We start from the raw sequence: 25,438 nt of genomic DNA on the forward strand, positions 1-25,438 counted from the left end.
TTCCTCTGGAAGTCATAGTCCTCACAGATGTTAGAACATTACTACTAGAAAGGCCCTGAGGCCAAATCCAGTCAAAATCCTTCTTTTTCTGAAAAAGAAACTGAGGCCCAGGGACAAAGAAGCTTACCCTAAGTTACTTTGTTAGTGGCAGAGCTGGATCGAAAAGGAAAGGATCCTGACATTTGATCCAATGCTCTTTCCTATACTCTAGTAATTTCTACCAGAAAATGTCTCAAGAAGGATTCAATTCTGATTTCAGCCCATCTGCTCTTAAGTATCATATGTTATATGTCTTTCCTAACACCTTTGAAATTGTTGCCAGTAATTTAATATGTTGTTTTTTCCTCCCCAAAGCTGTTACTCTCTGAAGTATGAAATCCTTGAAGGTGGTTAAGGGACTAATAAAATATCCATAAAAATTAAATAATTCCCCTAAAGACTAAGATACATGAGCCATTCTCTCAAGTACATTGTAGTCAAAGCCCTTTGTCTGTTGTAGATGTCAAAAAATATAATCTTACGTTTGAAGCCTTTCTCCAGAGAGATCCAAACACTCATACTTGTTATCTTACTATGGCGAGAGTAGATCTTGACACTCCCACCTGCAGGTGGAGAAACGGAGGTTCAAAAAGGTTAAGTGGTTTCTCTCAAGGCATCTGTTAAATGGAAAATGGTCCTAAGTAAAGGGCTCTGGGACCCTCTAAACTCCTCCCTAAATGCTTTACCTCCCACTAGCATAAGGACGCCTTCAGCAGTGCATGCAGCTAAATGGTGAGACCATGGCACCCCATCCCCTCTGCGTCACATTTGCCTGTCACTTTGGGGAGCCACGTCATAGTGGCTTTGGGATGAGACTTGATTAAATATCCCAGTTCCCACCTTTACTATTTATATGACCTTAAATAAGTTCCCAACCCTTCTGAACTCCACTCCTCTTCTCTGGAAAAATGGAGATATTAATTTTTTGGTTTCCCACCAGACCATGAGCTCCTAGAAAGCTAAGATACCATCCTTATAACCTGTGTGTCACCAGCACTGGCATGGCACCAGCCACGCAATACACACTTAATACACATCTGTCGAACTGCCAAGTTGTTGAGAGAACTGAATTAGACAGTCCACCTAAATTCCGTAACATCATATCCAGGGGATACATGAATTCCTTCGTCCAGGGGCTTGCACACACACACAGGGCTCCCTCCTGCAGCAAGCCTCAAAGGCTGGAAATCCCCCTGTACGATTTCATTAGAGATAATATGAATGTCTTCTGTCACACAGGGCTTAATTTGGGAATACAAAGCGACCCCCAATGTGCAGGAAAACAGGATCCCTTCAGTTGATTAGGCCCCTGCGAACCACCTCCCAAATTCCGTGGTCCGGCAGCACTTAAAATAATGCATAAAAATCAGACATTGGTTATCAGTCCTGGTTATGCATCAGAAGAATCCTCTCGAGAGCTTTTAAAAATAAACAGACAAAAATAAAAAACAAACCAGCAAGGGCTCCATCTCCAAAATTTGATTCAGAAAGTCTGGGAAAGGGCTCAACATACAGTTTTTTCTCTAGTTGACTCTGATGCCTTGTCCAGTTTAGGAGTCTTTGCATTCGACACATATAAGTTGTTGTTACTATTATTCTTCTTAAAATTGAATGACTTTCAAGCAGACGGTAAAAACACTGCAGTACTGCCCCTTTATCTGTGGTTTTGCTTTCTACGGTTTCAGTTACTTGTGGTCAACGTAGGTCCAAAAATATTAATTGGAAAATTCCAGAAATAAACGATTCACACATTTTAAATTGCATGCCATTCTGAGCAGCATGATGAAATTTCTCACTGTCCCTCTCTGCCCCGCCCAGGACATGAATTATCCCTTTTCCTTCATATCCAGGCTGTCTATACTTCCCAGCCATTAGTCATTAACCATCTCAGCTCTCAGGTCAACCATCATGGTATCTCAGTGCTTGTGTTCAAGTAACCTTTATTTTACTTACTAAGGCCACATTGACATGACTTTTATTACAATCGATTAAAATGATCCTATCTTACTATGAGTTTTTGTTGTTTATCTCTTACTATGCCTAATTTATAAATTAAACGATCATAAGTGTGTATATATAGAAAAAAGCATAGTGCATATAGGGTTTGGTACTATCCATGGTGTCAGGCATCCACTGGGGGTCTTGGAACATAGCCCCCGAAGATAAGGTGGAACTACTGTAGTTGGCAAATGAAACAGCTCCTTCCTTTCAATGAGGCATTTTAGCAGTCACCCATGGGCAGGGAATTCTGATTTCTAACAGCTGATCACAGTGATTCATTCCCATGAGCTCCCCCATTCACCTTCGGCCTCATCCACAGATACCACCAGTCGGTGACGCCTCTGAGGTGTGCAATTGGATCAATTCTGATCTGACACGCAGCAGAACAGAAGATGGATTTAAGGGAGTGCTAGGGTGTTTGGTGGGGGGTCGGAATTTCCACCTACCCCTGGGCATTTTGTGCAGAATCCAAGGACCCCCCAGCTTTGGCATCCTGCCTCCGCAGGGTATGTTGAAGCTCAGTGGAGTGTGCTTATCAGCTTTGCCGCAGGATATACGCTCTTATTTCACCTTGCGAAGCCTCCTTGACAGGTGCAATTATGTTGTCCATCATCTGCTGGGGAGCTCCATGAATAACTTCTCACATGTTACAAAATGCTTCCCACCCACACATCCTCTCCAGCTTGCTCCTTCCAATCTTCCTTCGTCTCTCTCTACTAATTTATCCTTTAACTTATGCCCAGTTTTTAGATTACCTGTAATTGTTTATTACAGCTCTGATAATTTGCTATTGGCTCTGAAAATAGACAGCTTCAGCTCCTGCCATTCTAAACTTATAATTCAGCAATACTGAACCCTTTACCCTTCCCTGAGTATGCCTTGCATTTTCACCACTCTTACCTCCACATGTGTTCATATCACTTGAACGCTCCTTCTCTTTTGTCACTTTTCCACTTTGGTACTCCTGACAGCTCCCGTCTTTCCTTCATGACTCAGTTCAGTTGATTTCTTCTCTGGGAAGTTTCCCTTGACCACCCCTCTCCAATAATCAACTATATACAGTTGATTATATAGATATCTCATTTTTGTCTCCTGAGAAATGAGAGCCATTTGAGGGTCGAGGAGTGACCCATTCTTCTTTGCAATGCCTGCCATGTAGCCAAAGTCCTGCGAGTCTTTATTGGATGGGTGAATGAATCGATCTAGTGGTCACACTTAGTGACCTACTTAGGAAACATTTTGAGTATCACAGTTGGCTAGCAAGTTCTTTACACTAATAGAGTTGGAGTTTCGAGTACTTAGTCGATGAGCTTATTTACTTACACTCAACTAGTCCAGGCCTAGCAAAGTACCAAGCCATAAGGATGAAAGAGTTTATACCCAGGTGAGCTGCAGCCTTTGAGGTATCACAGAAGGTCTCAGCAATAGAACCAGCTTCATGTGCGTGTAGCCTTTGCAGTTGTACAAGGTCCCATGCTTAGAAGGGCCCCATGCTTGGTTTCATGCTCTGCTGTGGCTGTATCAAACTTAACATGTTGTAAATAAGGGCCACTGTATTTTTATGTTGAATGGGACCTCACAATCATGTCACTAGTCCTACCCGACAGAGCTGGTGTCAACCCACCTGGTGAGTCCACAGGAAGTTTACGGTGTTGTCAGGATTTCCCTAACTCTGTGACTGATGCTGCCTTTTTTTTTTTTTTTTTTTTTTTTTTTTTTTACTATTTAGAGGCAAATACTGACCCCTGAGTTGGTACTTTGCCCATGGGAATGTGCCAGGGTTAATCATATCCAATGAAAAACTTTTAAAAGGCACTTAAAACAGAAATAATTAGTCTATTTAAAAGTCATTTTTTGACTTGAAAAGTAATAGCAATTCCATGAATTTCCTCATGGCAACTTTCCGTTTTATTTCATATCATCTGCAGGCATATTTTAAAGATAGGAAAGAGCAGTCGGTTTGAGCTCTTTCACTGTAATGGGATTTTTCTTGCCTCCCACAGACAGTAAGAGAAGAATTTTAGGCTAGCCGTTTTCTTCTACAACTTAATTAAAGTATAAAAAACTTGTTTAAAAAATGTATCCTTTGAAATAACTTTATAATGAGACCTTTAACAAAAGTGGTTTTCTAAGTAAAGTCAGTGTCTTTCTGAGCATAAACTAAGATGAGGAGTAGAATAATCCAGAAAAAGAATTCGTGTACAATATATAAGTATCTTTTTCTACAACTATTTCAGATGATATATGTGTTGAGAATCAGACTAGCCTGGAAAATAACTTGAAAATTTGAGTTCTCTCCAAAATTGAAATTACAAAATTATTTTCCATGTTCGTGATTTGTATAATAGTTCTTTTACTTATTACAAACATGATCTTTGTCCACTGTGTAAAACTGAAGACAGGAGAAAAGAAAAACAAGTCAATTCTAACCACTGTTGCCATTTTGATAGAAGTCCTTTCTTCATCTTTTCTCTACGAAAAATGGGCTCATAAACTAGATATTGCTTTGTAACCTGCTTTTTTCCACTGGCTTGCAGCATATTCCCATGTCACTATATATTCTTTTATACTTTCATATGATGATATATGTAGTATTCTGTGATATGAATGTACTATAATTTATCCAGATAGTCCTCATTCTTGGAAAATTAGGTGGTTACCAGGTTTTTTCACAAAAGCAGTCATCTACTCGGCAATAACTTTTCATGTATCCGTGAAGGTTTTATGTACATTTTTAATATTAAATATTCCTGACTTCCCTGAGTTGACTCTTTTGAGTTTCTTCAGTTCTTTTAACACATGCATTTGCAGTGAGCATGTATGTGCAGTATGCATATCATCAACATTCATTGCATTAACATGCTTATGTACTTGCTTTGGTCCCCTGGTTGTTTCCTCTGCAGTTCAGCATGCATTGCTCTCTCTCTATGTACAAGGCCCTGCTTTCAGTACTGGAGTACAAATATAATAAGACACAGTCCCTTTACCTAAAAGATACCTAATCTAGTAGGAGAAAAGACATAAATATAACTAATGATAATATAAAAATAATGTCAAGGGAACAAAGAGAAGAAAGTAACTGGGGAAATCAAGGAAACTGTCCCAGAGAAGACCCCGCAAAGACTATGTAGGATTTTGACAAGAGAAGGAGGGAAAGAGAATGTTCTGAGTAGAAGGGAGAGCACAGGCAAAGGCCTGGAGGAATACATCTGCATGATGTCTTCAGGAGTAAGTGGAGTAGACAGTGCATGATGGAGGTGGAGCAGGAGATAACACTGAAAGGGTAGGTGGGGACCAGGCTGCAAAGGACTGGAAAGCCTTTCTCAAAGGTTTTTACTTCTAGCTGTGAGAAGTGAGAAGCAAGTAATTATCTTGAGCAGCTGGAGCAAGACTGGATCTAGTTTTAGGAACTTAACTCTGGTTAAGTTTGGCCAGGCAGGATAGAGTCTGAGTTAGTTTGTAATCAGGAGTCTTGCAGCAGTATAGGTGAGAGAAGATGAGTGCCTCACACAAGGCTGTGAGACCTGGCCACAAGACATCCAAGAGATGCTTAGGGAGCTTGATCTTCAGTGGTAGAATCAAAAGAACCCAGCATCCTGATTCAGGTGGGAGAGGGAAGTTGGGGGAAGACATGCAAGCTATTCTCAACTATCTAATTTAAGTAATTCCTATCAAGTTACTAAGCTACTAGAGTTAGGGATGATGTCTTTTGGGCTCCACCTCGCCTCAGTGCAGTGCCTAGTATAATCAAACAGGTGGCACCTGGCAAATTCTTATTAAGTGGAAGGGTCATGGCCAGTGTCTCCTGTGAGAAAGACAGAACCCTTGCATTTCTTAGAAGTAACTACTGTCTTTTAAGGATAAGGCTTTAGCAAAGGAACGCAAAGACATACTCAAGAACCAAAGCTTTGTTTATCATTTTTCTTCCAAGGATAATCCTTATAATTTAAATAAGAGCGTGCCTTCCTCACCATGCCTGGGTCTTAAAGACTGAAATCTAAATATGCTTGTGGGATTTTAAGCACTGATGAATAGGCATTAATGAAAGCAGGAGAAAATATTGGTTCAAAAATAAGTCATTAGATTGCCTGGGGCATGGGATCGGGTGACCGACTGCAATGGGACATGAAGGACATGAATAATTTTAAAGAGTGATTAAAATGTTCTATGTCTCAATGAGGACCGTGGTTTCATGGAGGTACACATTTGTCAGAATTTATGAGCTAAGACACTTAAACTGTGTTCATGTTATTATATGTAAATTATGACATGTCAATGAAGTTGATGTAAAAAGTGAATCGAACCAAAATTTAAGTGTTGCTAGAGTCTGACTATGGAAAATGTTCCAAATTATTTCTTCCCCCTATATCTATTCTATATATATTCAAACTCTTTTATAAAAAAAAAAAAAAGTCAATTTGCAGCATTTTAGTACAGCCCACATTTTATGTGTACTACCTATGGGCCAGATCTTGTGCATTCACTTGAGGGTGTAGTGGTGAATGTCACAGACAAGGACCTGCCCTGACAGAGTCAAAGCAGCTACTGGCAGAAGACCTCAAAGTAAGCATAACGGAGCTTTTTCTAAGTTCCTAAAGCTTAGGGAGCTTGATCTTCGGAGGAGGTAAAAGCATTTTTTAAAACCAGGCTGAAAAAAGCCTGAGTGTACTTGCTATGTTGGCCACTTTCGTCAGTTGGTTTTGGTGCTGATTCCAAACTTTTAACTATCTCAAATATAAAGCTGAGTTATTCAGACACTGGGTCAGATCCTTGAGGATGATCAAGCTGTGGGTGTTATTTCTCACTGAGGTTTAAGAGCCTTGCTGTAAGCTATATGTGTGAACCCCAAACATTTAACTGAATGGTATAAATCTGCTGTGTTAAGTTTTCTTTCCATCCAGAAAATCCAATAGCTCATCATGATCAAGCTTACTGTTGATTTTTCCCTTGCTGACAAGGTTCACTTACGTGCAGGTCTAGCAACTCAATGGGCAGTTGGGTGAGAAGGACAGTCCTTTGGGAATTAAAATGAAACCAGTACCATTAGTTTAACTCAAAAACAAATCATAGTGCTGGAAGATCATCTTAGACCTCAGCTAAGCTGAGTTCTGTCATTTTAAAAATGAAGAGACCTGAGACCCAGGGAAGTTAAGTGACTTGCCCAAGCCCGCTTGTGTAGTTTGGGCAGACCATGGCCCAGAAGCAAGATCTCCTGTCTTCCAAGACTGGACCACATTAACAGTCCCATGCCCCAAATGTCCATCTTTCCAACTGGCCAAATTGAGAGGAGCCTAGCCTCCATTCAGAAGCCTTTCAAGGGAGAGAATGTAAATGCCCTTGGTGAGCCACCTCAGGATTTCACAGCCTTCTCTGCTGGGAATTTTTATGTGCTATTTCTGTCCTCCAGCCCTCCTCCACAAAATGCCACTACCTATTACTTCCTTTGAACAAATAGGGATTTTAATCATTCTCTTTTTTACTTGATTTTAATCCTCTGAAGGCCTCTTGCTCCATTTGCCACAGTTAACGCGCAGAAACTTCACTTGCAATGAAAGTCATACTTCTCTTGGTAGCCTGGCATTTCAGCATTTTAAGAAGCTAAGTAGCTCTGTCCTCATTAAATTAGTCTCAAATTGGAGAAGAGAATTACATACTTTAAAACACAGATGCAAAATGATGGATTAATGTTATACCTTAATGTAACATTGTGACATGCAGTAAGAGCATTAGACCAATTAGCAAGTGAGTCTTCTGCTTGGATTCATCTTTTCTGCCAGGTGTGTAGCAAAGGGATGGTGATTTGAAGGATGGTATTTATCAAATATCCTTGGATAGAAAGCTTCGGCTTTAGTGTAAGATCTGCATTCCTTTACAAAGTCAGTACCCCATTGCCTGGAAACACAGCAAAGAAAGTGCTACACCGAAAGAAAGTACTGCCTCCGAAGTGACATTTACACGTCTGACTTTATTTCTAGAAATCATTGAAATCCATCGCAATTGTGTCTCAGTTGGAGTTAATATGTTCCAAATATATATTCTGCTCTTTTCTTGAGAGCTACCAAATTATGAAAAATACCATTTAGGTTCGTTAGTTTTGGTTCCCCCACTCCCCCTACCTTTTCTGATCTCGCTTCCTTATCAGTGTGATTGGTAACAGAGGAGAGGTAAATAATAAATCTCACAGTTCTTTCTAGTGTGAACGTCCAAGATACTGTCAGAGTAAAATATATGGGGAGGTAGGGCAGGGGGAGGGGGTTGGTAAGTTTCGGTCAGCAACTTGGGGTGAGGGGAAGGTTTTCCGCTGTGGTAAAGCAGAAAAACCCTGTCACGGAGTTTAAATTAACAAAATCTGCCTGGAGGGGAGTCGTGGTCTTTGTGTGGCTGATTAATGTCAGCCTTGTAAATGCAGTGCTCCAACAACGCGGAGCAGGACGCTGGCTGGAAGAACACAGCATCTCGGGCTTGGGGATCCGAGCAGAGCACAGTGTCCCTGAATAGGGCTGCAGACCGGGAATACAGGTGGTATTTCTAATTAGATTTCAGCTGTCTGTCCCGGTGAAGGAAACAGGCAGCCATTAAAAGCACCTTCCCTTTAGGCCTTGCTGCTACAGAGTAGCAGTGTGCAAATCCAACTCCTATCTCTCCTAATTCAGATGCTTGGAGAACCATGGCTTTCAGGACAGTGAGTCCAAAATGATCTCTGGGTCTGAAGAGGAAGCATGTCCAAGAGCAGATCTTAGATCCTTAAAGGGATTGATCAGGGAGCCTTGGGAAAAACAGGCTCTGGTTTGTCCCTGGCGCTTAACGAAAAATGTTAGTGGCACCAGGCAAATCCTTCAGCCCTTGGTTTATGCATCAGTGAAGTGGATTTTTTTAGTTGTCAGCAGATGCTCAGATGAAAGCTCCTGCATGAATTTTCTGCCCCAATTTATTGTTGATAAGAGTGGTGTTCCAGATGCTGGGGGTGGAAGTCGAATCTGCAGTGAACATGTGTGATTCGAAAACCTGAAAACCTATGTGGTCACTGGTTTCCATAAATGCATTTTTGTGACTTTGAGAAGTATCCTGAGACCATCCAATTAGTCAAGCAGCTTCTGGGGCATACCACCAGCTCTGACATCCAGGCAGGTTATTATTTTTCAGGTGCAAGCTTGATCACTTTTATAACCCTCTATGTATTCACTCCAGGAATTTATGTTAAAGAATTTAATCTTGCAGACACTCTAAAAATAGCCAGAAAGCATCCCTTTAAACCTCTGCTCTGGGACCGTATTTCTAGGGGCCGTAAGAGAAGAGGATAGCCTTCTTTTTTTTAATCTCACCACCAATAAAATCAGAAGTTGATGTTTATATATCACAGGGAGGTTGTTTTGAGAGATAAATTAAAGTAAATGATGAAACTTTGGAAAAAATGGACTCTCTGGAATGGAACCAAGAACAAGCTCTTAGTATTGACCTTTTGGTTAAAGCCACATAATGCAATTTATGTCATCCCCTTTAGACATATTATTTTATTGGTTTGCTGGGAATTTTGGCTTAAGGGAAATTGTACATTGGCAGAGTTACTGCCAAATGTCTGTCCCTGTGGTGAAGTGTTATGATAGTAAACAATACAGGTGCAGGCCATCCCCTCTAAGAGCTTATATTCTAGGTGGTCCGTGATTCACAAAAGACATTTTAGGTGGTTGCTACATGGTAGGCATGACTAATGACTGCCCTCATTAAGAGCATTTGGGATCGAAATGGTGCTTTTTCAGTCTACAAATTTTGTTAAATCTTGTTTCTTACAAATCTTAACTCCTAGCGAATTTGAGGTTTAGAAACCATTTGAAGTGCTGAGATCCTCTGATGAAACCGTTAAGTCGGTCTTCAGAACCAGAAGTAAATCCAGTCATCAGGCACTGATTTGCTGGTGGTTAATGGACATTTCCAGGTTGATATGTTTTAGCTTTAAATCATTGAGCTGGCGATCACCCTCTGACTAGATCTTCTCCTTTCTTTGATGGGGTGTCCCAGGCTCGCTGGCCATTGGATTTTTTCTCTTTATATTCCCTTATAACCTCATCCATTCTTATGGCTCTGTAGGCCGTCTAAATGCTGATGACCCTCAAATTTACAGCTCCAGCTTGACCTCTCTGATTTGCAGCCTCCTGTACTAACTTCCTTCTTGAATCTCCACTTAAAGATAAAATGCCCATCTCAAACCTACTCTGTCCAAAACGGGGCTCCTGATCTTTCATCCAAATCCTGGTCCTGTTACATCCTCTCCATCTCAGCTGACGGTAACACTCTTTTCACTTGCTCGGGCCAAAACCTAAGAGTCATCCTAGAATCTTCTTTTACTCTCATATCTCGTATCTTGCCAGCTCCACAATCTTTTCTCACCACCTCCAAGTTCAAATACATCCAGGACCCCCTCACTTTTCACCACCTACATATTCACAATAGATCTGGAACCCAACCACTTCTCCCGTCTACCACTTTAACCACCACCAGCGTGTTTAAGCTGCCATTACCACCTGCCTGTATTCTCACGAGAGTCTGCCAGCTGGTCTTCCCACTTCCTCTCTTAACTGCTCTTCATTCTGTTCCCAACCGTCATCATGAGTGATCCTGTTCAACTCTAAGTCACATCACCTGGCTCCTCTCCTAAGCCCTCCAGTGGCTCCCACCTCACCACCATGACCCCACGCAATCTGCTCCCTACCCCGTCATCACCCCGATCTCATCTTCTGCCTTTCTCTTCTTGGCTCTGATCACCCTGGTCTCAGCAGTGCTTCTCAAACCCGCCAGATTGGATCCACCTCAGGACTTCTGCACTGCGGGCTCCTGCGCCTGGAGTGTTCTTCCCCCAGAGAGCGGCACCGGCCACTCCCTCCTCTCCTTCAGGTGTTTACTCAAACGTCGAGGCCTCCCCTGACCACCTTATTTAAAATTACCACCCTTCCTTCCATCTCCTAAACTCCCGCTCCCCTCAACACTCCCAACCCCTCCTTATGGCTTTATTTTTCTTTTTTTTAACTACCTAGCATGCCATGTTTTTTGGTTCTCTGTTTTTCCTAAGTCCCTTATTTACTCCCACTAGGATGTAAAAATTTCCTCAGGAAATGTTCATTGCTAGAATCTCTAACATCTAGATAATGCCTGATAAATTATAGATAAATATATGTTGAAGTAATTAATTAATTTGCCTTTCTCTTCCTATGGCACATCTCTTTATCCATATCTATTGGTATCTTAAGAGATTTTTCTCTAGTATATTACAAATATCCAACTATTTCTGATATTTGTTGCCAATATTGTTTATTTCTTTACCATTTAACGTAGTGTAAATATTTTATAAACTGAAGCGTACACCTTTATAAGATCAAAGCTGTGGGTTTCCGTAATTGCTATTTTTCTCTGTGTGGCCCTTCGAAAGTCAGCACAGCCGTAATATTCTAGTGCAGAGGGTCGGGCTGCATTCCTTGGCACTCACTTTCTCACATCTCCCGCAGGCATCAACAGGAAGGTTGTGTACTCCCTGGCCGACTCGGCCAGCGGGTTCTTCTCCATTGACGGCTCCTCTGGCATCATCATCCTGGAGCATCCACTGGACCGGGAGCAGCAGCCCTCCTACAACATCAGCGTGCGGGCCACTGACCAGAGCCCCGGACAGGCCCTTTCCTCACTCACCACCGTCACCATCACTGTCCTGGACATTAACGACAACCCCCCTGTGTTTGAAAGGAGGGACTACCTGGTGGCAGTGCCTGAGGACACCTCCCCTGGCACTCAAGTCCTTGCTGTTTTTGCCACCAGCAAAGATATCGGCACAAACGCTGAGATTACGTATCTCATCAGGTCTGGGAATGAACAAGGGAAATTTAGGATCAACCCAAAGACGGGTGAGTAAACAGCAGCCTACTTAGAATGCGAAGCTTCATTCGACCTTGCTTCTCCTCCTAACCCTCCAACCATTTTTCTTGCAGCAGAAAAGTCTTCTCATAGCAGGGCCTGCAAGCAGACCCCAGTGTGCTTTCTTGAATCTGCTTCTAAGGATGCCCCCTGCTGAGTTTGAAGCTCCCAGCCTGTGGGCTCACTTGCCAGATACTTGATCCACAGATTGGCTCCCAGATTTCCCATAGGAAGGCTGGGGAGCAATGATGTATTTCCCAGAGGGAAGGAGGAAATAGTATTTGCACAACCAAGCACTAGGGATTGTTTGTTTCTCTCTCTCTCTTTCATTTTTTTTTCCTTTCTTTCTTTTTTAACTTGGATCATATGGTTATATGTTTAAGTGCTCCCAGAGATTAGTGTACACTTGCCACTGTCCACACTCAGGCTGCCACTCTTTCTGGTCACCTACCAAGGCAGACACCGATAAGTGATCTGACAATGACCTGAAGGCCTTCTCAACCCAGCACCCCAGTCAGCTGGAATTGGCGCCGTTTTTGAGGCCTGTTTGCTGCTCCTGGTCAGAACATTGTCATTTCTCATCACGCGCTTTTCAAACCCTCTTCATTAGGGAGTTAATAACTGCTAGGGGCAATCTGGGTGACTAAAGATGGTCATTAAGAATACAAGTTTGGATGTTCTTTGAAAGTAAACATAGTCACCTTTATATTTTCATAGAATGTATTAATATTTCCAAAGCACTTTCATAGATGTTCACTTTTGTTCATTCCCCTGTGAATAGGCAAGGCAGTCCCACTTTGCAAATAAGAAAGGTGAGTCCTACACCTCTAGCCATTGGACATAATTCCAACGTAACAAAGGAAATCCATCCTCCTATGGATAGTCCAGTAAATACAAAGAAGAAACTAGCCTAATTAGCAATGCTTATTTAACATGGTGAATATGCCAGTTCCTATTAAATCATTAGTTATTTTTCACATTTTCCATATGAGAAAAACAATTTCGGTGAGGTTAAATAATTTCCCCATTTTTCATTATGAGTAAGTGGGGGATCCAGGACTCAAACTTTCTGACTTTAGAATACACACTTAACCTCTAAATTACACTGCTATGCTTTGGGGGGGTGCAAAAAATGAAGGAGATACAGTTCCTGACTTAACTATAGGGAGGCGGAAATATTGATGAGGGAATTACAGTAGCAGCTTCTCCCAGCAGTAACTCGGTTTATTGAGGTCATTACTTCAAATTAAAATGTATGGGGTTTTTCTTCTCTTAAATATGTGTTAGCCTTAGCCTGTCTCATTATGGCCCTTGTGGATGAACACCATGGGGAAATGGTTAAGTACTGTTTAAATTTGGCACTGGATAACGAGACTAGGGTGTAACGTAAAGCACTAAGGATGATAATTGCTAAGAAAACTTAATTATGGGGAGAAAAGGGCTCTTGTTATAGATATGACTTGTTTCTCACCTTAGATAGAAGGGCAGCCTTAGCTCCTAGAGAAATTGCCTGCCTGGAAATGTGAATGGATGTGACATACCTTGGTTCTAATGATTGTTTTTCTGATGAGAGAAAGGTCAGTGCTTTTGAGAACTGCTCTACAGGCAATACAGTGACCACTTACCAGTTGCAGAATGAAGGATTGGATCCTCATCAGAAAGGGCTAGGATGGGGGTGGTGGGAGGGAAGATAGCACTCCTGGAGCTTCTCCTAGGGCCGGCACCCAGCTACCTGCTTTCACCTGTTCTGCTTGCTTAATTTAAAGATCTCCATGACACAGAATTATCTCTGTTCTGTAGTTGTGGACACTGAACTCACACTTACTATTCAGCCGCTGATTCCCAGGTATTTTCTTTTCCATTATGTCACTAGACTTTGAGATTTCTGAGGTCTTTGCCCTCTTCGTGCCATAATAGTTTTAGATGAGAGTACATTGTAACTTAGCAAGACACCTTAGTGATTATTCAGTTCAATGTAGCCTGCAAGTATTTACTTTCTGACGATGAATGGGGTCATATACTCGTACCCACAAATCTCACTCACCTCACCCTCGGTCAGCCTGAGTCCACTTGAAGACTCATCAGAAGACACTTATCAAGTACGTTGTTCCTCTCCCTATTTTCTAGTTGAGTGAGGGTAAATAATGCCAGAGACTTTCGGGCTGCTTGAGAGAAGTTCAAAAACTATTCAGAAATATGCAAAGACTTAATTTCTTCAGTGTTGTGTCTGATGGATAGCTTTATTTTAACTGACAGCATCAATCAGACTCTGGATGCTTTCAGCAGAGCATTAAATAAACAAATCCTGAATATCTAAAATTTTTGGCTCGAGATAGTGTTATAAATATTTCCATAATTATGGAACTGCTGACCAATGTTTTTTCTTAATCAAATCTAAAGTTCCTATTTTTCTTCCAAGGGGGTATTTCTGTCTCCGACGTCCTGGATTATGAATTATGCAAAAAGTATTACCTGGTGGTAGAAGCCAAAGATGGGGGCACCCCAGCTCTCAGTGCTGTGGCCACTGTCAATATCAACCTCACGGATGTGAATGACAACCCTCCCAAGTTCAGCCAAGATGTCTACAGTGCTGTCATAAGCGAAGATGCCTCGGTTGGGGACTCTGTCATTTTGGTATGTGCCAGTGGGAGATCCAGATGTCTGGGAGTAATAATCCTCAATAGAGTGAAAAAGTGAGCAAAGTCTGTCTTGAATTCTCTTTACATTTTCTCCTTTCAGTGTCCTTTCTGTCCCCAAGAACTCTAGTCAGGCACTAGTCTTTCAACTGCTTCTTCTCTAGTTTGTCTATTAGAAAGGGTCTGATAAATTCATTTATGCAAAGGTACAAGTGACTGATAATCACTTTCCTCCCAGGAGTGATTTTTGAGAAAACAAAACACATCTTGAAATGAATTTTTAATGATGACTCCTAATATTTTGTGACCTTAGATGATAAGTTATTAGGTGGCTAAGGATAAAATAAAATTCCTCCCTGCCTTGCCACACGCATACACACACACGTGCGCGCACACACACACACACACACACACACACACACACACACACACAGTAGGGCAGCTACAAATAGGAGCAAGTTTAAGATGGATAAGCTGCTCTTAAAGGAACTCTTTCTAGAAGGAACGTTTTCTAATACCAGTAAGAGCGATCCATGTGCGGGTGAGAACACAGGCTCTCTTAGACATACAAATTACATTTTGGAAGCAGTGAGTCCCATCCTCGCCATCCTCGCCATCCTCGCCATCCTCGCCATCCCTGGCTTGGTCAGGGCTCTACTCTCCATCCTTATCTATGGCTCCCACAGCACCAGGTTGTAGGTGTACATTCTTTATACATCAGACGTAGATCTCCCAGACCCTCTCTCCTTCCTGGACATTATGAAACTATTTCCATACATATAAATTCCAAAATCAGCAGCAGACAGTGGGGATTTGTCGGCCACGTGAGAACGGGATTTTTCTTGGGCTTTCTGAACATGGAAATGCATAGGTTTAGAGAATGCCCAGCTCAGTGGCAGAGACTCGTCGTTTTTGCAGAATGGGGAAAGAATTAGGAAAGTATCCCCGTCAGTTCGCTTTGGCGCTCTGTCTTTACTAGCTTTAGGCCTGAGGAAAATCAGGTCTAACAAGAATCAGGCTGTAGTCAGGCAAAACTGAACAGAAATAAAATGGCAACTCTGGCAACTGTTGCTTCCCTCCTTGAGCCAACCGACTGTCTCTTCCATTGCGGGCATGATCACCATGAGCACAGTGAGCAAAGTGCCCAAGAAAAATGTTAGAGCTGTGCCCATTTGTGCAGACATGGCACCCTAAGAATAAATCTTTTCTCTTGTGTCATGTCATCGTTTTGCTTGTGTCCCATGAAGCTAATAGCAGAAGATGCAGACAGCCAGCCCAATGGACAAATTCATTTTTCCATTGTGAATGGAGATCGGGACAATGAATTTTCTGTGGATCCTGTCTTGGGAATTGTGAAGGTTAAGAAGAAATTGGACCGAGAACGGGTAAGATAATTTAGGCCAGCTCCCTTCCCATCCTCACGCATCCCTTTACGGAATCAGGGACAAGCTCCATGAGCTTCCAATAGGAAGATTCTCCATTCTAAATAGTGACAGTAAATAGAGATGGGCTGAGATGCAGCAAGGTGTGCTTGGGTTAGACCTTTGAAAGCATGTTCTGCCCATAGGTATTGGCAGTTTCTTATTTATGGGTGCTTTAAAGAAGAAAGCAAATATGTATTTTCAGGATGGCTTGACTTTTGATCCTTCCTAGACCAAGGAGACAGAAAGTATCTTCAGCATTGAGATCCTATGGTCCTGGTTTCATAAGCAGCTTCAGCTCTAAGTGAACAGACTCAAAAGGATCATCTGAAAGTATCTAGGTCAAAAAGAATGATTCAGAAAATGCCTCTGTCCAAGGTGAAACTTAAGTTTCTAAACACTGTCTGTTTTGACCAAAAATGTGTCTTCAGAGAGAAATTTTAAATATGGGAAAAGATGTGCTAATAGTGGAGAAGAAGCTGAAAGACCTCATGGGATGATACAGTTCCATAACTCCCAAAGTATCAAAACTGATAAGTAAGACAAATCAGTGTTGACAATGGTTGTGTTTGAACAAAGGCCGAGAGCTGTAGTTCTAACCAGGGATGGTTTTGCCCCCCAGGGAACATATGGCAATGTTTGGAGACATTTTCAGTTGTCACAGATTGGCAGGAGGTGATACTGGCTTCTAGTACTTACAGACCAGGGATGCCGCTAAACATTCTACAATACACAGGTCAGCCCCCAACAATAGGGAATTATCTGGCCCTGAATGTCACTGGTGCAGAGATTGAGAAAGCTTGGTTTAGATCAAAGTGAAGATGGCTGATCCTCAGCAAAGCAGACCAGAGCCTGCAGCACCTCTGAGTGTGCACAGAAGGGAAGAGGTGCTGCATTTCTTCACCATCAGCCCTTTGTGCTTTGACAGGTGTCTGGATACTCCCTGCTGGTCCAGGCAGTAGACAGCGGCATTCCTGTGATGTCGTCAACTGCCACCGTCAACATTGACATTTCTGATGTGAACGACAACAGCCCAGTCTTTACCCCTGCTAACTATACTGCTGTGATTCAGGTGAGCAAATGTTGCTACCAGGCACTTGTTCTTATGCCTTAGGCCTCCCTCCTCTCCTGTGGTTTACTCCTCATGGTTTATTATTATTTTTACCTGTTGTCAACTCATCCTGTCATATAGCTGGTATGAAAAGAGCCTGAATTCTTCTACTGCAACTAATTATTAAGCTTTGATAAACACTATCACCAGTGGGGTTCTTTCAAGTGTCAGGAGTGTTATATACATCGTCTGTCCCCACACAGCCCTGTGAAGTGGGATGGTAGATCAGCCTCCACTTTATAGTGAAGGAGCTAATGTTCTGAGGGGTTAAGTAGCTCTCCCATGATCACGCAGCTGTTAAGTGGTAGAATCAGGATTTGAACTCAGGTCTGTCTTCCACAAAACCTGTTCTCTTTCCACAATGACAGGTTGCCTTTAAGCCACTTTATGCTATTCTGGCATGGGAGGGAAATTGATACAAACCATACCATCAGTCAAAGGGAGATTGGGCATTGGGATAGAGGCGCTATTCATTAAATCACTTTCCCATAAGTAATTCGTTTAGCACTTTAAATCTACTTGCGCTTTAAAATGAGACTGCAGGATAGAATAACTTACTACTAGTATTCTGCAATCAGAGGGAATGGCTCTTCTTCCCGTCTGTTTTTTTCTTATTTAGGAGATTTTTCATGAGCAGTAGGTACCAAGCCACCTCCACTTTCAGTGTCTCTGGAAGCTCAAAGCCCAACTTCGTGAGGCCAGGGAAATCCAGTCCAGGAATACTGTCAGTGTGGATGACTTGGAGGGGACAGGGATTGATATAGTGGCCAGGAGGGGGCAGGGCATGCACAGATATTCTAGAGAATCAGCTTTCGCCTGATCCAATTTGGCCTTGGAAACCCCCAAGGGTTCCCAGGGCTTCGTGGGTGGAAGGTAAGATGAGAGTAAGCCGGGTCTCGAGGAGGGGCCCCTATGGAATAGCATTCAAGACTTTGAGTCTGGCTGTGCATAGCTGGCTCCCCGCTGCACCACTGAGTTGTCTGGGGATTAGACTGAGAGGTGTTCACAAAGCTAGCATCTCTCTGCTTCATTCCTACCCCTTTGTCAGCGAAACCTGATTCCTTTACCAGTGGTATTTTGGTTTCCTCTTCCTTCTGATGCTTTTTCCAGCAGCTGTGCATTCTTATCCCTCTCCTGCTTCTACATAGCTTCACGCAGGGTCTGCACCTCCCTCCATTCCTTTTCTCGAAGACCGTTTTTCTCCATGGCTGCCGCCCACAGTGGCACTCTCTGCCTCTCAACGCCTCTGTGTGCTCACCCCTAAACAGAATGGGCTTTGCCTACTCAACATTCAGTTTTATGACACGCATCCATCAGCTTGACAGACTGTTTTCACATGCACAACAGGAAGTCAGCAGTGAAAGAATTGAGAACCTCAGCCCGTGAGCAGTGACCGTGGCTCATATCTGCAGTGCCAGGGCCTGTCTGTGTTATATTTCACCCTTTGTTCTCAGATGGTGACCCCAGGGCACACATTCTCTCTCTCTCTCCTCTCCCTCGCCCTCTCTCTTTCTCCCCTATGGAAGAAATAGCCTTTATAGACTGAGCAGACAAATCAATAAATCTTCTATGTTGTGTGGTGCTGAAATAGTAAATCTCTGCTGGGCAGAGGCGGTTCTATGACCAATTTTAGAGGGAGAACATGTCTAGTTCTTGATGACCAAAAGGCCACTTAAGGAGCAAAATAAGAGGTCTTTGAAGCCCTTTTCTCTTTTTCCTTCAAAAAGTGTTTCTCCCTTTTTCCAATCCAGAATAATTTTCTTATTCCAACACATGGTTTTCATAAAGCTAATGCAGCACATAAAACCTGAGTGTATCTGCCCCATGCATGACTCCCCTCCAAAATGCAGTGTATCATTGTCTTCATCTCTGTGACCCAAACTCATTTAATCCTAAATCAATGTCATCAGAGGGCCTGAACTAATGAAACTGACTTCATGCTCAAGCCATGGTAATGCTAAAGTCTAAACAGAGCGGGCCAGGGAACCGATGCCTGAGCCACAGAAGAATTTAATTTGGCATTTTCAAAGTGAAGATATAACCTTTTACCCAAGAAAGAGAGATAAAGAGCCTTTGTGTTTCCATTTTAGGGGAAAAGACAGAGAGGTTTTGCAAAATAATGCTTGCATAATAACATCAGAGCTTCCAAAAATTCTGATGAAGTTAGAGATTTCTTTTCTCTTCATTTTCAAGTTGAGAAATAGTCTATCCTTTTCTCTTTCCTTGAGAAACATGGCAAAACTGTGTTCCAAGGGGTAGAGTGTAAAGCTCCATTTTCCACCTGTCATATACTTTTGTGTATTTACTGGGAAGTTGCCAGGACATCCCCCCAAAAAGTCCAGTGTCATGACATTGTGTCACAATGTTGGACCTCAGCATAATCGTGTTGTGACAAGTGTAAGGAAGTGCCTTCCCATCCCGAAAGGTTCATGTTTTCTTGGCCTGAGGATTTGTAACATATTCATGAAGCCTGGCGAGCACCACGTATTCCCAGAGCTGTGCAGGAACTCCGGGCATTTCCAGCCTATCTGAGGACAAGGCGTAGCAGTGCCATTCGTAGAACCTATAAATCTATTCAAGGCAGAGTCCTGTGTTCTTACCCACAGCTCATTGTCTCATGGGGCAGTTGCAGGGAGGCAGCCAAGGATGGGAAGCATGATGCTTACAGATGCCAGCGTATTTTCAGAAGACAAGATAATATCACAGGGAATCCCTCTCTCTAAAGCCCTGTTTTCTAGCACAGCACTCTCAGCCGGTAATGAGGGGGTTTCTTAAAATGTGAAGAGAGGTGTAATTTTATCTTCCTTTTTAATATACTCTTTTATGCAGGAAAATAAGCCAGTAGGCACCAGCATTTTGCAGCTGGTGGTGACAGACAGAGACTCCTTTCACAATGGGCCTCCCTTCTCATTCTCTATTTTGTCGGGAAATGAGGAAAAGGAGTTCGTGTTGGACCCACATGGGATCCTGCGGTCAGCTGTGGTCTTCCAACACACCGAGTCTCCAGAATTTGTGCTGTGTGTCCAGGTACGGCCTTGTTCTCTGTCCACGTCAGGCTGGCTTCCTCTCGTGCTTGTGTCTGTGCCCGCTAGTTGGTTTTCCTTTGTCGAGCGAGTCAACATAATTCATTACCATGCAGGAATGTTCCCCTTTTAATCTCAAATTCAATTTCACACCAATAAAAGCGGCCTCTGTGTGTGAAATTGAACAGGAAGGAAGAGAAGTATCATTGTTCAGGAAGAACTTTCCTGTCGGGTGTGCCAGGAAGACAATCAACAGGTTTAAAACTGCATTCTGAAAATTCCTGGGGTTCTAATTGACCCCAAAGACAACTAACTAGTCAAGGCTTTCTGCTTTGTACTAAGTAGTATTTATCACATCGCCCCACTTGGGGAAGCTACCAATCTTAGTCCAAATGTGATTGAACCATGTCACGGCCTCTGCTTCTGAAGAGACCTCTGCTTGGTAAGTTTTCCCAGTGAGGCAGGAGGTGGGTCAGGCTCTCAGAAGGCAATGATCTCCCAACATTTCTACTCCCTCAAGGTCACTGGCCTGTTTAAAATGAAATGGGACGGAGACAAAAGTAACATATATGGAAAGGGTATAGATAGGAACAGGAATCAAGAGAGCACCAAAAATTCTTGTGTATGGATTTCACCAGTACCAAGATTTGTGTCCCATCAGTGAAACCAAGTAACTTTTTTTTTACTCACAATTGCCATAAAAGGCAAACTAAAGTCATTATTAATGGTGGAAATAATAACAATAGTAATTCTTCATTTGCATAGCATTTGATTAGATACATTTTTTTGATAAGTTAAGGCTTACTCTATTCCATGAAACCTTCCAAATTAACGACTTCTGGCCCTGAGATGTCAATGAACACTTCAGTTGCTACCTACTCTCCAACAATATTATGTAAATAATTTTGTATCACAGTAAAGGTACTGAAGTGCAAGGAGAAAATTTTAGTGCCTTCTCACTGAAGCTAGTACAGTTCTTTGCATACCCTCTCTGGTTGTTAGAAAGTAGATTTCACATCTCAGACTTTGGAAAAAGTGTAGAGAGCTTTATCCTCCTAGACCCTTATATTAAACTACTACCAAGTCCCATGTTTCTGCCTTCATAAGGCCCCTGAGTATGTCAGTTATATCATCTTTGTCATGCCTCACCTTATTCTATATGGTCCCCTCCTTATAATACTGAAGAAGCCTCCCAAGTGATTACTCTGCCTTCAGCCTCATTCTTTTCTGATCCATCCCTATACCCTTCCCAGATTAATCATTTCACTTTGATTATATCATTCCCCTAAACCAAGGGTCAGCAAACTACAGCTACTAGACTATATCATATCCTCAGCCAGTTTTTATAAGTAAAGTTTTATTGGAACAGAACCTCACCCATTCACTTACATGTGCTCTGTTGCTGGCTCCAAGCTAGAATTATAATTGAATAGTCGATAAAAATCATATAACCACCAAAGTCTAAACTGTTTCTTATCTTGGCCTTTACAGAAAAGGTGTGTCAACCCCTGTCCTAAATTAAAACATTCTGTGACTGCTCTGTGCCTAAAAATGTGTGGCCTACAGGCTAAATTCTGGCCCAGACTCTTTCAGATTTTGAATTTCAGGGTCTTTAAGTAGACATGACTCTCCAGTCCCTCTCAGGCCAGAGGTACACTAGTCTGTCACCTTACACCAATAAGCTTCATGCCTTCTGTCATTTTTCTGGCCTCTGACATTTGAGCGAACAACCTCTGGCCTATAAAGTCCAAACTCATCACTATCCTTTGATACCCTCTACCATTTGACTTCAAGTTCAACTGAATTTGCTAAATGTATCTTTTCTTACATGAATTTTCCACATCAGCATCTCTGGCTCACATAGTCCATCAAATAAAGCATGTGACAATGGTAATAATAACAACAAAAATCAAATTAACTCTCATATACTAAGTACTTCTATAGGTCAGGCCTATGCTAAGTACTTTGCAATCACTGTGTCTTCTAATTCATAAAAGCATCCTGTGAGGTAGACACTATTCTTTGACTCATATTAAAGATATAAAAACTGAAGCTCAGAGAAATTAAGTAACTTACTCAAAGCCAGACATGAAGTGAGCATCAGAGCTAAGATTCGAACTCAGGTTTATGGAATGCCAAAGCCCCTGCTTTTACAGTGCCTTTCACGTACAAGGACATACCTCCTCAGAACCCATCCAGCCTACAAGGTCCACTGCAGGCCCACATCCTCAGATACCTACCCAGGGGACCCAGCCTATGGGAACCTGCCTTTCACTGAAACCCTACAGCACTGACAGGTGTTCAGTAAAGATCTATTGTCAGTTTGGTTGTTCCACTATTCGGATATAAAGAAGGAAGACAAAAAGGTTTTATTTGGCTACCTATTTTTCCCTTCAGTGTACCTTTATTTATCCTAAACCTTAATATTGTGTAATTCCCACTTAAATAATGTGTCTTAAGTATGCAGAAAGGTGCCATCTGGTCCAATCAAAAGGAAAGAATCTAAAGAGAATCAAATTTTTTTCTGGAAGTGGCAGTGAGGTTCTTTATGAGGTTCCCTTGTGGCTTCTGTCCAAAATTAAAAGAAGGCCAGCCTGTTTGGGGCATGTAGCACCTTCTAGCCTCTTTCTCTATTCCCCACCACCGGCTTTATTGTGTTTACACATTTTATTGTCCATAACAGAGTGTACATATAGGTACTAAAGATGATAAATCACTCCTCTTACTTAAATGCACATCTTCAGCATTTTGCAGACTAGTGGCAGGGGATAGAGGAAGAAGCGAATGTGGTTAAAGGAGCAAACGTCTTTCAAGTTTTGTTGTTTTTTTAAAAATGATTATTATTTTTTCTTTGTTCCTTGCCTTTCCCCTTCTTGGTTGTTTTAGGCAAAAGACTCTGGCAAACCCCAGCAAGTTTCTCACTCCTACATCCGCGTGCGGGTCATTGAGGAAAGTATCCACAAGCCCACAGCCATCCCTCTGGAAATTTTCATTGTCACCATGGAGGACGACTTTCCCGGTGGGGTCATTGGGAAGATCCATGCCACAGATCAAGACATGTATGACGTGCTCACATTTGCCCTGAAATCACAGCAGAAAAGCTTGTTCAAAGTGAACAGTCACGATGGGAAGATCATTGCCCTGGGAGGCCTGGACAGCGGCAAATACGTCCTGAATGTGTCGGTGAGTGACGGCCGCTTCCAGGTGCCCATCGATGTGGTCGTGCATGTGGAGCAGCTGGTGCATGAGATGCTGCAGAACACCGTCACCATCCGCTTTGAGAACGTGTCCCCCGAGGACTTTGTGGGGCTGCACATGCACGGGTTCAGGCGCACCCTGCGGAACGCAGTCCTTACCCAGAAGCAGGACAGCCTGCGCATCATCAGCATCCAGCCCGTGGCGGGCACCAGCCAGTTGGACATGCTCTTTGCAGTGGAGATGCACAGCAGTGAGTTCTACAAGCCAGCCTACCTGATCCAGAAGCTGTCCAACGCCAGGAGACACCTGGAGAACGTCATGCGCATCTCGGCCATCCTGGAGAAGAACTGCTCAGGGCTGGACTGTCAGGAGCAGCACTGCGAGCAGGGCCTGTCACTGGATTCCCACGCACTCATGACCTATAGCACAGCTCGCATCAGCTTTGTGTGTCCGCGTTTCTATAGGAATGTACGCTGCACCTGTAACGGTGAGTGCACTTCAGAGTTCCCTCCCACCCCACCTCCTGAGATTTCAGTAAACCAGGTTACCATTCCCGGTAAATGCATGAACAAAGCATGCATTTGTTCATTCACTCACTCGACAAAATGTTTACTGACCACCTGATATGTGTCTAGTCACTGTGAGAGATACAGGAGTAAGCATGACAAGCTCAACCCTTGCTCCCGCGGCTTATGAGTAACACAGACCAAAAAAAAAAAAAAAACAGGCTTGCTTGAGCCCATGCAATTGGTAAGTGTTGTTAGGGAAAGTACAAAGTCCTGTGGGAGGACCCAGTCCAGAGGGAAGATTTCCTAAAAGGAGTATCTCTAGGCTGAGATAAAGGTTAAATAGGAATTAGATGTGTGAAAACAGGTAGTAGAGTGAGAGGGTTCCAAGCAGAGGGGTAGTAGGTTAAGGGCATGAGGAAGGCTTAAGGGCAAGAGAGCAGCCTACACAGAGGGGATTAAAAGAGATTTCCTGTTGCTGGGAGGAGCAGGGAGTAATGACAAATCAGTCTTGTGAGCAGGCCCAGGGACCACACAAGGGTTAGCCTGGATAAAGACTTTAGAAATAATCCCAGGGCAGTGGAAGCTATTGGCTGATTTGAAGTGAAGAAGTGACAGGATCATCTCTGTCTTTCACAAGAAGCATGCTGGCCGCAGAAAGGCTTGGATTCGACTGGGCCAGGCCAGAGGCAGGGAAACGAGTTAGGAAGCTATTGCACAGGCCAAGGGCAGTTAGATTTGCTTCAGTGAAAAACAGGGGCCCAATATCTGGGAGCACGGTCAAGGGATGGATTCAGCCCTCAGAACAGCAGAGATGGAATGCTTCATGTTTGTTGATGTAACTAGAGTTACTGAACCTTAACCTTTTCTGGTCAGAGGCCATAACTGCACAGAGTCACATGCCCACAGCGGTCAGCGAGAAGCATTGTTCTCCCCCTCTTTTCCTCTCTCTGACATGTGGAACCATAAATTCACTGCCCTCTTCTAAGACAACTATACCCGGAGTTTTTCTAGCCAATGTGAACTTGGCCCAAAGGGACTGTGGCCAGAAGAGAGGCCATTTGTTAAACATCCCTTTAGGTAATCGAGGACAGGCAGGGCCCTTGGCCTCTTCCCTTGTATAAAGTTCTTGGTTGCAGTTTGGAAAATAAGCTTATCAGAGGAAGACCACAGAGATCACAGCTCTCTTAAAGAGACATTTTGACAGCCTCCAAGCAGCTTAGAAGAGTGCCAGCCACTCACTCTGCAGTACTAATCAAATTCTGTTTGTGTTTTCATCAGGAAGATGCAGTGATGTCTGACCTGTTGAATATGTAAATTAGCTCCAGAGTAACTCAAAGCATGCATGCTAGGTGCAATGCCTTTCTGACAGATGCCACCAACATGCAGGATTTATGAATGCCAGCTCTCCAGGCCTTACCTAGATTTCCTCTGTAGACAAACTGATTTATGCACCAAAGCTCTGCTAGGACCTCCTGCAGTGATTCACAGCAGGGTTCAAAAGATGTTCACCACAGGACGGAGCAGATCCTGCAGGAGAAACTAAACCAGCTAATGAATCTTTGCGCTCTGTAAACTTGTTTCATTCAGCAAAAATCTGTGGAGA

The 25,438-nt window shown here is 42.8% G+C and overlaps 1 protein-coding gene across 1 annotated transcript in view; it reads left to right on the forward strand.

Annotated features, from left to right (window-relative positions):
• FAT3 (FAT atypical cadherin 3) overlaps window positions 1–25,438 on the forward strand; it is a 635,634-nt gene that overhangs the window by 568,292 nt on the left and 41,904 nt on the right. The window contains exons 14-19 of the mRNA XM_011363289.2: window positions 11,538–11,927; window positions 14,357–14,571; window positions 15,821–15,958; window positions 16,923–17,066; window positions 19,935–20,132; window positions 23,015–23,813. Coding sequence (XP_011361591.1) covers window positions 11,538–11,927; window positions 14,357–14,571; window positions 15,821–15,958; window positions 16,923–17,066; window positions 19,935–20,132; window positions 23,015–23,813 — 1,884 coding nt within the window. The remainder of the gene's footprint in view (window positions 1–11,537; window positions 11,928–14,356; window positions 14,572–15,820; window positions 15,959–16,922; window positions 17,067–19,934; window positions 20,133–23,014; window positions 23,814–25,438) is intronic.

The sequence above is a fragment of the Pteropus vampyrus genome, unplaced genomic scaffold (genome assembly GCF_000151845.1).
Source record: "Pteropus vampyrus isolate Shadow unplaced genomic scaffold, Pvam_2.0 Scaffold84, whole genome shotgun sequence".
NCBI classification, from domain to species: Eukaryota; Metazoa; Chordata; class Mammalia; order Chiroptera; family Pteropodidae; genus Pteropus; species Pteropus vampyrus.